Raw genomic sequence first — 13,611 nt, 5'->3', positions numbered from 1 at the left:
ATTTGTTCAGAATAAAGAATATGAGAAAAAAATATGAGTATTTGTAGAAATAATATAGGTATAGATGTAATGTAATGTAATGTATAAAGAGCATTTGAGAAAATTCAACAATGATTTGTGATAAAAACTCTTAGTAAACTAGGAATATTAAAAATTTCTTTAACCTGTTAAAGGACATTGTGTAATAAAGAATCTGGCCTTGCTCAAAAAGAAGTCTGGCCTTTGTCCTCAGTTCCTGAGAGAAATCTCTAAATAGGATATTCTGAGTGATAGAAGTGGCCATCTTATTATTGTAGGTCTCTTGGATCACACCTGATAGTTTATGCTGAGGGGGTGTCTCAGTTTAGGGCCATCAATACCCAATTGTCTTAGGGTGGGGGCTGGCCTCACCGGAAAGAACAAACATATGATTTAGGGTGGCTTTGGCCGTGTGATATCAGCTTGACCTCTGGGGAAGGAAAAGGCTGAAGACTGAGTTCAAACACGTAGACAATTTATCAATCATATAATAAAGGCCCAATAAAAACTCTGGACACCAAAGCTCAGGTAAGCTTCTCAGATTGTCAATACTCCATGTTTTTTGCCACACATCAGTACCAGTGGAGTAGTAACACATCCCTGAGGACAAAGGAAACTTCACATTTGGAACCTTTCCAGATTCTGCCCTATACTTCCTTCCCTTGGCCAATTTAATGTATCCTTTAATTGTAATGAACATGACTGTGAGTGTAATAGTTTTCAGTGAGTTCTACATTTCTAGAAAATTGTCAAAACTGAAGGTAGTTTTGGGAAATCTCCCAAGTTGAGTTGGTGCCAGAGGTTAGGGTAATCTTATGTGGATTCTTCACTCTCACTTTATATTTGGATCCTAACTCCTTGCAGTTGGAGTCAGAAATCTTGGACAGACTTGGCCCTTAACCTTACAGACTGTGCCCTTAACCTTACAGTTTCGCTAACCCCAGGTAGGCACATATGAAAAACATAGCGCTAACATCATATATAATGTGAAATATTGAATAACTCCTTCTCTAAGATTGGGGACATGTAAAGATGGCTGCTCTCAACATTTCTATTCAACATTATACTGTGTGTCTCTATGAGTGTAATAAAGCAAGAAAAAGAAATAAAAGACATACAGAATGTAAGGGAAGATGTAAAATTATCTCTATTTGCAGATGAAATAACTGTTTACATAGAAATCTTAAGGAATTCACAAAACAACTAATAGAACTAACAAATTTGAGAGGATGTTTGCATACATTTCAACAAAACAATCATATTTTCACATGAAACTATAAAGAATGGAAAAATAAAAATTACAAAATAATTGATTTATAATAGCTGCAAAATAATAAACTTTATAAGACATGTCAAATATCTGCATTAAAAGTTATAAAATACTGCTAAGAAAAAATTTAACTAAATGAAGAAATATATAGATGTTCATGGATTGGAAGACTAAAGGTTTTTAAGATTCAAATCTACCTAATTATCTATAAATTTAAAGTTATTATAAACCTCAACGTTTTTTTAAAAATGGTAAAAATTAAAAAGTTACTAAAATTTATTTGGAAATGCAAAGAAACAAGATTGCTAATACAAGCAGAATATCAAAGTTGAAGGGCTCACATTATATTACTATTATTACAAATGTGCCAAGGCCAAAAGACAATCTTTTGAGCAAATGGCGCTAAAGCAAAAACAAACAAGCAAATAAATAAACCATCTTCATCATGTACCACACACAAAATCTTATATATGTCATATCTTTAAATGTAAAAGTTAAAACAATGAAGCCTCTAGAAAAAGACACAGAAAAAAATGTATTTGCCACTTTGGAATAAGCAAAGATTTTGTAGAGTGGATATAAAAAGCACTAAACTTTATAGGAAAAAATTGTAAGTTGTTTTCATCAAAATTAAAACCTCTGCTCATCAAAAGACAGCACTAAGAAAAGGAAAAATCAAGCTAATGACCAGGACAAAATATTTACAATACATCTATGACAAAAGACTTTTATACAGAATATGCAAAAGACTGTTACAAATCAATTACAAAAGAACACATACCAATAAAATCATAGGCAAAGATTTGAATAGTCATCGCACACAAAAAAGATGATCAATAAGTACACGGACCTTAAAATCATTAGGTCTCAGGGGAATGCGAGGTAAACCCCAAATTATATATATTTCACACCTCTTAGAATGACTAAAATTAAACAGAATGACACCACCAAATTTAGGCAAGGATATGGAAGAACGGAAATTCTCATACGCTGCTGGTGGGAATTGCACAGAGGACACATACTTTGGAAAACTGTCTGGCAATTTCTCATGAACAAATATCTAGCCCATGACCTAGCAGTTCCATTTCTAAGGTATTTACCTCAGAGAATGAAAACATATGCCCACCAAAACATTTGCATAAGAATGTTGATTTTAGCCATAGAATAGCCTAAACTGGAAACTACGCAAATGTCTATAAACAAGAGAATAAAATAATGTGATATAGTCTAACAATAGCACCCTACTCAGCAATTTAAAAAAATGAAATGATTAATACATGTACCTCAGAATATTTTGTTAACTGAAAAAACCCAGACACAAAGGAGCACCTTCTGTATAATTCCACTTATATGAGGTTCAAGATTAGGCAAACCTGGGTGATAAAAATCAGCAGAATGGCTGCCTTTGAGAACAGGGATGGTGGGGTTAGACAGGAAGGGAGTCTGAGGGAACTTGCTGGGAGGATGGAATGCTCTATATCGTGATTTGAAGTAATGGTTACAAAGGTATATACATTTATCAAAACATATGTAATTGCATGTGTAACATAAGCAAATATCACCTGAATGCTATAAAAACATTATACAGAGAAAAGCTAAAGCGTGGTCCTCATGGCTAGGGATTGAAAGAATCAGGCAAAACGTGTAACGAGAAACGGTACGGTTTCCATTTCTCATTATAATTACTTCCTACGTGGGTTTATGTGTCTAGGGGTGGAGAGTACTTTCTGTGATTTCATCGAGTGGTATCGAATAGAAGAAGAAAAAATTGAGAGGGAGTGAGTGATGACAATTCTCTCTGGAAGTAGTGGTACTCCGGGCAAATCACATAACTTCCAGCATATCAGTACAGGGGAAAACTACTACTGCTCACAATTTGGATTACAAAACAGGGGTTTTTAAGAACAACATAAAATATATTTGTAGAATATATTTGTAGAATAAGAGTTGGGTAACTTCACACCAATTATATTTCGTATTTTAAAGTTTACAAAACAAAACCATAAGAAATGGTAAATGAAAAGCAAAACTCTTTCTTTTTTTAATCTTACTCTCCAAAATAATAACTGCTAACACACTTATAATGCCTCAAGGCGCCAAGCACTGTTCTAAGTGCTGCATAGATATTAAATTATTGTAGCCTTAGGATATCTCTGTTTTACGTTGAGCCTAATAAACTTGTTTGTGGTCACACAGTAAGTAGCAAAGCCGGGAATGGAATTTCTGCAGCCTGGCTCCAGCTTCCATGCACCAAGTTACACAGTTATACAAATATGCTAAGTGTTAACCACTGTGAAATGTACTAAATAGAAACAAAAATAGTGTTGCTGGTGGGGGAGGGGATATTCATTGAGTGTATATAAATGATTTACATGGATTTTATTATGAATTTCTCCAGTTTTGTTACTGAGAGTATGTGCTTCCTAGCAGATAAAAAAAAAAAAACCCCAAAACAAACAAACAAACAAAAACCTTTAATATTATTTTGATTATTTTTGACTTGGTGTGGTAAAAATAAATATAATTTTATGGATGTCTTTTTTAATTTTGGAAAAATCCATATATTTGAAAGAATTACAGAGGTTAGGTAGGAATCCATCTATGACTGGAAGGAAAAAAGTTTATTTAAGTCATTTTCTTTAGCAAAATATTTTTCAGTCAACTGGTTTGAGGAACAAGTTTAGGCATTTATAACAAATGGGCGCTTAGGTAAAAATACAAATTATTATGGTTATTTGTCTTAACCTTTCTTTAGCAGTCAACTTTGTTGTAGCCTTAAATATGAGAGAAAATTTACATCATAGAATCACAATAAATTAATGTTGGGAGTAGCCCCTGACTAGAGGTGACCCTCTAGTCTAATCTGTGGGGTCGAGAGGGGAGGTCAGTCGGCCAGGGTTTTCATGTGCCAAGTGTGAGTGGAAAGTCCTTGTTCAAGCCCCTCCTCTTAAGCATGCTCAATTATCTACAAACAGGGGAACAACTGGTCTACTCACAGGGCTGGTGTGAGGATAAATGTGATAGTATAAGTGAAAGTTCCTAGCAGCTGACCGGGACTCACCAACTTGAAGGTGAGGCATGGAGCTGTTCAAGGCCAAGTAGCTATGAAGTAGCACAAAGAAGTTAAAACTGGTTTCAGCTCCTCATCTGTTATTTCTATAAATGCCATGCCTATTAAGAGTTCAACTTACTTTTAAATAACTTTCTAGAATATTTTTTAACTTTTTTTGGTGAGATTTCCCCAAGTATTACAAAGTTATTTCGAGATCTCCTTCAAAGGAGGGAGGGAACTAATCAGGTGGTGTATCTTAAGTGTGCCTTTATTTTAACAATTCGAAATTGCTAAGAGACTAGATCTTAAATAATCTTACCATAAAATGAAATGAAATTACTTCATGTGATGGAAGTGTTAGCTAATGCTACAGTGATGATCAGATTGCAATATATAAATCTGTCAAATCAACCTATTGTTGTACACCTTAAATTTACTCAATGTTCTATGTTCATTATTTCTCAATTAAAAATAATTTAGTGGGAGATGGAGGAGGTAGGAAAAGTGAAGGGGGGTAGGAGCGACAGGTATAACCAATATTGCACAATCTTAGGATGTAGTATCATTTGAAAAGATACATGAAATATTAGAATTATGTATTCAAAAAACAAAAATAATATTCACTTAAAATAATTCACACATGGAAGAGGTCATAAGATTTTAGGTTTTCTAGAAATATGTAAAACAAATTTGAAGACTCAGAGGCAGCATGAAAAATTATTAATATTTTCTAGTTTGAGGAGCATTTTCTGTGATTTTTAATTTATAGCATGCCTCGGACACACCACAGAAGGGCACCATGACTACAAGAACGTAAGACTGGGACTCTGGCATTGCCACTTCCCAAACTGGCCATTGATTCCTGTACAGGGAATTAGGGTCACATCCAAAAGAATAGTTATAGTTTCTTCTTTCCTGGTCACAACTATAAGTAGAATGAGTTTCCTCTGGGGCCAAGCTTAATAAAAAGATAGAGAGGAGAGGAGGGCTCTAATCCTTGCATTGCAGGAAGACAGATGTCAGCTATTTCTGGGTTTAAAAAAGGAAACGGACAAGAATAGTTGATCTTATTACAACTTTCACGTTTATATCCTTGTAATTTCTAAGACTTGCCAAAGAAACTTTCCACTTAAGTAGGATATCCTTCTGTCCTCAGTAAGAAATAGAAAATGGCCTTTCCATCTAGGCCAAAAATAAATATGGGGACCATCCATTTAAAAGGTTGAGAGATCAAAATAAATGTAACAATACTGAATATGCATGAAAACAGGATGCCACCTGCATGCACTCAGCATCATGGTGTGGAAGTGTACCCTTAAAGTGGGTCATGTGGAGACAGCACACAGCCTGGCCCATGCACAGCAGGTGCTCCGAGAACAGGACTTCCCTTCACCTTTGAAAAGATAATTCAAACAAACGCTCAACATTAAAAAAAAAAAAAAAGGAAATGCATATATATAGACAGCTAGAAGAGATTTTTAAAAATGAAACCATTATATTTTGCCAGAAGCCCTTTCCTCTGGAAATGTCTCCGGTCACATGTGGGAGGAGATGGGGGAGCCATAATGGGTCTTCCCCCTGAGTGGCACGTGACCTTGTGGTTGACTGGATGAGGGCACCAGCCTTTCTACATTATCTCATTTCCCCTCTAGTCCACTCTATCATTTATGGTCTGATAGAATAATAGGGACTTTTCTTTTCTTCCTTCTTCTGGCTGCCTGCCAGGCTATGGGTAAGGAAAGAGAAAGAAGCCAAAGTTTGGATTAGCCTGACTTTTAATATAGGGGAGAGACCACATCAGCCCTGAACTTGGAGCACACCCTTCCATGCCTAGCACTATATTAAATGCCAGCAGGACATCCAAGTCAGAGATGACATTTTAATTCCAACGAAGTCCTGCTGAGGCACCATAATATATTTGAAAATATATGGGATATGGAATACTTACTACCTTATTATCTTGGGCAGGTTAACCCCACTGAGGCTTAGATACTATGAAACAGGGTTAATTGCATTTACTTCACTAAATTGTTGAGGATTTCAGTCAAAGAACAAAAAAGAGAAAAAAGGAGTAGAACTCATAGGTGCTTATGTAGCGATGAATGAGGAAAGTCATTAAAAATGTGCTATACATGGTCCTCCAGCACTATCTGTTCAATTAATTCAGTGGGAGTATATATTTTATTTTAGAGTGAGTATTGATTGGAAATAGAATTCAGTTAAAATCAACCTTCTTGCAAGATCCTGTTCCATACATCAAGAGATCTTAATAAGAAGGGTTTTAAAAAGGCTTCATATAACATTGTTTCTTGAGGTTTCAGTGCTATAGGCAAGTCCTTTTCAGCCCTTCCACCCATTTAGAACAGTCTCTGATATTTTTTTGTGAGATATTAATGGAATAATATAGCATTACATAAAGACAGAACTAACAGGATATTTGTGATTTTTAGATCTCCAGATTGCCTATATATTACACAATAATTTTGATGAAAATAGTTATGAGTTCCACAGTTGCAATAGATAAATCTCTTGGTAAGTTTCCAATATTCAGACAACATGCATTTTGGCATTGCAAATGTCTGGTTAATGCCTACTCCCAGGTTAGTGATAAGAAGTATGGTGGTCAGGGGTCTCTTAAATGCAACAAACTTGGAAATTATGGTTTTAATAAACCTCTGAATAAGTCTGTGGCCAAATCACGCTGCCTTTACATTTTTCCTTTATCTTTGGCTCTTTTAATTTTTCATTAGTTCTTGTACTATAAGATATACAGGAGAGGATTTGGAACTCAAATAGTAACACTTAACTTCTTACAGAGCCAAAAACCATGTTCAGAATAGAGGATGAAGAGAAAAGGAGTAAATAATAAAACATAATTGTTAAATTATCCCTGGTTCTTGAATGTTCTCTTACCTGTTAAACAATTAGACATGGAGTGGGCTTAGTCAGTTAATGCCTTTTGCCTGGAACTGTCAGTTAATACCCTACATATGTGGGAAATGATCAATCATCCATTCTCATTATCAAAAAATCTCCAATTAAAAAAAAATCAAAACTTCCACTGAGAAGTAATGTGAATCAAAGCAGCTGAGAAGTCGTAAGTCTTTACTCTGCTATAAATATACCATCTCACAATGCTAAGCACCATTGCTAAGCACTTCTTGTTGCAATTCTCCATTTTTAAAATAGATGTAAAAATATGTAGCTCATATTAATGGAATGGGGAGTGCGTGTTAGCTGAGTAGCCACTAGGTATGTTAGCAAATGTACTCTTAAATTCTCCTTGGACATAAAAGATTCCTTTATCTCATCTCTCTCCAATGATTTTTAAACTGCCAATGCAAAGAACTTCTCCCAAATGTTGCTCGAACTTCCCCCCTTTGCTAGTTGTATCATTGAGGATTTTAAATCAAATGTTTGACTCATAAATTAATTGTTGCTCAAAGTTGTTTGCAACAATGGGTGTCTCACTAAGATTATTGAGGGCATTATTTCATAGGATGGTAAATCCAAGGCTATATTTCTTCAGGTATATGGGGAAAAGTCTAGACCATATCTTTATTAAAAATCTTTCATATGCATGTAAAATGACGATGAATTAGCTACAGATAGAAATGTAACCCTCATATTGATTTGTCAAGTTCAAGGAATTATCTAGAAGAGAAGAAAGAGAATAGAGTCAAGCCAAAAATGCCCTTTGCAATTCTGAACTTGAAGGCTCTTATTCTGAATCTGAACTTGCTCTGGACAAACGGATTAACACTAACTCATACTGCAAAAATGCTGGCTTATCTCAGGGGGCTCTAGCAAGGGATAACTTGCTAAGAATAATCAGGAAGGCAAAGCACTCAGCAAATGTGAAGAGTGCTGCAAATTCTTAATAAAAGCTCTCTGATGCTTGGGATGAGAATTGCAATTTATTACTTCGATTACCAATAGTATTGACTCTAGAAAAGTTGGTGCACTTTTCAATTAAATAACAGTTATTCAAACACATGTTCAAGTCAGATGGTAAACAGTGCACAGTAATGAGATACTTTAAAGGAAATTCATGAAGTCTTAACCTATAGACAATATAAAGTCAAGTGTCTGGCATTTATTTATTCATGGTTTTCTATTTGGGTTAGCATGTGGTAATAACCAACGAAGTAACCCCGCCCTCCCCCCACACACACACATAATTGTATTCTATTCATAGACAGACAAATGGTGTCTGATAAGATACTAGCAGTTAGAATAGAGTAATTAAGGACATTGGTGATACTCCAAGAATTTAACCTTCATTTGATCATAATGTAGAGGGCTGACATTTATTATTCAGCTCAATTTCAGGATACAAAGAAATTTTATTTTCATTCTTATAGGAAATGAAATGACTCTGGAGTGCATCAGAAATCCTAACTAAATAAAATTGAAATACCCTCTAGCCCAGGCTGTTAGATTTGTGAACACCTTGTTGTGGGTTTTCAAGGGATGGAAAGGTTTTGATCGTTAGGATATGTAAACACGTAGGTGGAGAATTTCTATAAGGAAGATTTTGCCCCTGGGCACCTCTTTACATTTTCTTTCATTTTCAAGGGACAGGCAGTTTTCTAAATTTTCCATAGAGACCATGGACACAAACCCACGTGAAGTTGTAGGCAAATGATCACTGAGAAAAAGAACACATTTGTTCCCGAGTGATAGTGGCGACTGCTTAAGATTGAGGAGTGCTAAGATCAGAAGTGACTGTGCCTCAGTGTGAGAGTGGGCGTGTACATCAACCACAACACACAAGAGGAAAATGTTTCTGCCTTATGTGAACAAAAAAAAAAAGGAAAGCATAGTGAGAGAAGGTAAAATTTAATGATAAAACCCAAAGATTCTAAAACATCACTGCCTTAAATACCAATTCTGTCCCTTAACAACTGTGCAAGTCATTTAACTACTCTCTGTCTTAGTTTTTTTAAATGTAAAATATGAATAATAATAGCATCTACTTCAAAGATGAGCTGTGAGAACAAGACAGAGCTCAACACATGCTCATATTATGTCACTTCAAAATTTCTGAGCTACTGCCTCCCTTTGATGGCAGCTCCATTTGAATATTGCTCCATTGAAATTGCTAATATCTTTACAAGGTAAGCTCATGGAACTTGAGTCTGCTCTTTTGTTGGATTTTCTGTTAAGCTAACTTACCTGATTTGTTAAAAGGCGTTATATTAGACAACAAGAAAATATAAAACAAAGTCCAAAGTTGTTACTAGCTACATTCATCTCCTTGCAAAAATCAGTGTCCTTATTTATAAGATAAGGGGGTTTAAAACCGTGTTTGAAACCAGCGTTATACCACAGAATCACCAATGACACTACAAATGCTAGAACCCCATCTCTGCCCAATCACATCTGAATACAGGGTCAGGGCGAGGGTGATGAGGAGTTAAGTACCGGGCACGTGTACATGCTAAGAATCTTCATTGGTTAATCGGATTTTCATTATAAACCACTATTAGATGATTCATAATGTTTCTATCTATATTATTTTATGACTCTAATAATTTTAAATCTAAACACCTTCTAAATCATTTTTAAAGTAGTACCTTAATTAATTTTTTTTTATATAAAGACAAAATAGTGATGATTTTTTCCCCTTCTGAATTAGATCCTTCTATGGAGCAAAGTGACCTAACTAGAATAAAGCAGTAGCGACAATAGGATAATTCCAGTTTACCAGCAGTTTCACTGCTGGCTACACCTGTCACTGACAAGGCACCTGGCCATGCCTGGACAATGTACTAGCCATTTTTAATTCATCTTTATCACCTCAGCCAAATGGTTTAGAATGGGAGAACCTTAGCTCATATATGCTTCTTAAAAATCCACCTGAAAGTCCATTTGTTCAGGCACTAAAAAAATCAAATACTTGCAATGTACTACTGACTGAGAAAAATAAGGGGACATATATGAAATCACAGCCGAAGCCATGTGCCCCGTCTTGGCAATGTCATCACTATGAGCTAAAAACACAATTCGCCTGATGTGGGGCACAGGTCTTTCCCATTGTAGAAATTACATGCCCCCCTGGAGTGAGCATAGTTAGCACACTGTATCTTCTCTCAGTAAAAGTCAATATACGATGAAGCTCTTTGCCCCACACTTACTTTGATTTCTTCATGTACAGCCAGTAGACCACACCAGCGACGAGGGCAGCAAGGAGGAGACCGACCACGATTCCCACAATCAGCTTTGCCTGGTCATTCACCTTTTCTCTGTTTTCATCTACAACAGAGAAGAAAAGCCCACACAATTACAGACAATGCCAACGATATTTGAAAAGGAGTCAATCTAGTTATTATTTCTTATTAAAAAGGGTGAAGGCTCACTAGTATCGGTAACATGCAAACTTGTGCATTTAAAGGATACAATTTTAGCATTCTTACTATCTTGTCTCACTCGCTATTTTAATTCAAGTCAAAATCGTGGCAGCTAAGAAAATTACTCAAAACAATGACACTTCATAAATATTGAGCTGATAGTCAAGGAAGAAGAGTCTGCAGCATAGTACCTACCACTTATCTCGTCTGTCTCATCGTGTTCTGGAATACTTACTGAAATGAAAAATGTTAATATGAAATTAAAAACAAAATTTGTTGATTAATGAAAGTCACCTTTACTATTATAATATGATGTAATAATACTCAAAGATAAAATATCTATTCTACAACTAAGGGTAGAAGAAATTTACATTTAATAGAGCGTGAACTTTCCTACAAAGACATTAATCTTGTTTTAAGGAAAGGAAAATAGTTAAAACTGCAAAGGTATTAATCTACTGTAGAAAATTTCATAACTGACAAGCTATAGTATTAATCTGAAATCCATAGTAATGTCCCATTATCTACCACCTTTTAATAGGAGTTTTTTTTTGTTGTTTATTTTTTTTAAGAGAAACAATTTGCCACATGTGAAATCTACAATGCAGTGTTTCTCAACTTTTCTCAATTTTTCTTGCCTCGGTAGGGGAGAATTAATTTTCCTCTTCCGCATCAGGGACCTACCACTAGAGACCTTCTCAAAGTGGTAGGGGTGGAGGTTACAACTGGGGATGTCTCTGAGGTTAAGAGGCAACTTATGTGATATTTGCAAAAGCCCTCCAAATAACTGATAGCGCATGCTCCTGGTTCATATTAAGAACCGCTGCTGTGGTGGGTTACCATCTAATATTAAACTACATAAATATTCTTCTGTGTGCATGGGTCTGCGTTAGAATTTCCAGAGATGTTTGTTAAAGTGCAGATTCCTAGAGCCTTCCTCATACATACTAAATTGGAATCGCAGGAGGTGCTCACTGAATTGGAAAACGACTGTATTAAATGTGGATCAAGCCACTGCAAAGTCTAGGAAACCGCTATTCAATGGGTTAGAATAAAAAGAGAGACTTGTGTTCAGGAAGAGGGGATAAGTTCTCTTTCTAGGTAGGACAAATCAATACTCGCTGAATTAGATTCTGAGAAGTCAATGCTCCAATTTTAGAGTTAAATTTGTTTGGTTCTTTTCTTGTCAATTCAGCAGGCTTTTATATTCTAGTCATAAACTGCTAAGAACCGTTATCTTTCGACAATTATTTTCTCCTGGCTCCAGCTAATTCCTATCCAGTATATTCCTGTCCTGCTAAGGTCACACACACGATTCCAACTGACTGAAGAATACAAGTTTGGACGGTCAGTTAAGCCTTCTGTCCAGAGCCAAGCCTCATTCTATGCCAGTCCTGACTCAAGGTTGACATCGTAATAGAAACAATGACAGAATTGAAGATGATGGATAATTTCAAATAAATAACAATTGTTTTTAGAAGAAGCTGCTTTGGGTATATATATATATATATATGTATTACCCTGACTTCAGCACTGACAGATTTTTTTTTCCACTTTTTTTGAGATAATCTCATATATCCGATTTTTAGCTGTGATTCAAATATGATATTCAAAAGCATTATTATTTTAAACTAGGTTTCATGAATTCTACTATCAATTTTACTATCAATTTGCTGAATGACTTTCAGCATTCAGCATTCCTGTTAAAAATAAGGGTAGGAAAAATACCACAAAAAACTGGAATGCAAAATCATAGGTTAAAGGGAGTTAAAATTTTACCAAGGTTAGAACTGTTACAGAAATGTTTTAAGATAATCTTTGAATTATCTGTATTTTGAACACAAAGCATAGATTAAACAGTAGCAACTCAGTTCACATCCTCTGTCGTTCTTGGGAATATTCCTGTACAAGATAAGGTTTCTGACACATAAAATGATTTAGCTGTCAAGACAAGGATTGTACAAGAATGAACACCAGAAAAAAAGAACAACAACAAAAAAAGAACCTTATAATGATGATGATACCAAATGCAAAATAAATAAATAAAACTTACCATAATGCAGTATAGGAAGATGGAATTGAAGATTTTAAACTAATGAAGAATAACTTCAAATGTTCTTACTTTTTTAATGCCAGAAATGAAATACTCACTAGCAGAGACATTCAAGGAGTTTACTGTTCTCTCCAGCTGGTTTTCTGCTGTGCAAGTTAATGTAACATTCTCTTCAGGGGAAATGATAATTTTACTATAATACCTGCCATTGATATAAGGAGATTCCTCTGTCTGGAAAAGAAATAAGGAAGGTGCATTTAGAAATGGAACAAGATTAAAAACATGGGAGTGAGTAATACTGAGTGAAATAGAATGGGTGTGGTGCTTTGCCTGCTATCTGGAGTTCAAGGGTATATGCAAGGTCATAGCCATAGACCACTTCAGGTTTACATCTACAGCAGGGAGGAAAAAGAGTAGTGAACCCACAACTGGATTTCTGGTTTTGCTTCTATTGTAAATTTGAATATTGCAGATTCTAAATTAATTAAAATCATCTTTTTCAATAGGTGCTCAGGTTAGTTAATATTCTGGCATGATAGGACTTGCCTCAAAAAACTAATGATTAGTCACCAACTTTCCACTAATAAACTTATGAATTTAATTCTTATTTGTAAATTATGACCTTGTTCTCCACTACAGGGGTTAAGTCCTTTATTTTAAACCATTGCATCTATGGCCATATTTCTGTATGATTTGCTCATGGGAAGTCAAACTGTTTTTTCTCAATGTTCAGGAGCTAACTCTAGAGGGTGGATTCTTTCTTAGTGACTGGCAAATTCCTTTGGTTGTGCTGAGGTGTTAATGAGGACAACTGCTGCATTGAATTCCTCCAAACATAAGAGACAATTCCCTTGAATCTCTTCCC

At 35.3% G+C, this 13,611-nt stretch overlaps 1 protein-coding gene across 2 annotated transcripts in view; it reads right to left on the bottom strand.

The window, feature by feature from the left end:
* ALCAM (activated leukocyte cell adhesion molecule) overlaps positions 1-13,611 on the bottom strand; it is a 200,307-nt gene that overhangs the window by 8,051 nt on the left and 178,645 nt on the right. Inside the window, exons 12-14 of one of the 2 annotated variants that reach the window (XM_019665714.1) lie at positions 12,845-12,977; positions 10,889-10,927; positions 10,481-10,598 (exon numbers count right to left, since the gene is read on the bottom strand). In XM_019665714.1, coding sequence (XP_019521259.1) covers positions 10,481-10,598; positions 10,889-10,927; positions 12,845-12,977 — 290 coding nt within the window. The remainder of the gene's footprint in view (positions 1-10,480; positions 10,599-10,888; positions 10,928-12,844; positions 12,978-13,611) is intronic. The other variant, XM_019665715.1, reaches the window with a different exon arrangement.

The sequence above is a fragment of the Hipposideros armiger genome, unplaced genomic scaffold (genome assembly GCF_001890085.2).
Source record: "Hipposideros armiger isolate ML-2016 unplaced genomic scaffold, ASM189008v1 scaffold_448, whole genome shotgun sequence".
NCBI classification, from domain to species: Eukaryota; Metazoa; Chordata; class Mammalia; order Chiroptera; family Hipposideridae; genus Hipposideros; species Hipposideros armiger.
Note: the sequence above shows the minus strand (reverse complement) of the source record. Positions and strands in the feature narration are given on the sequence as shown.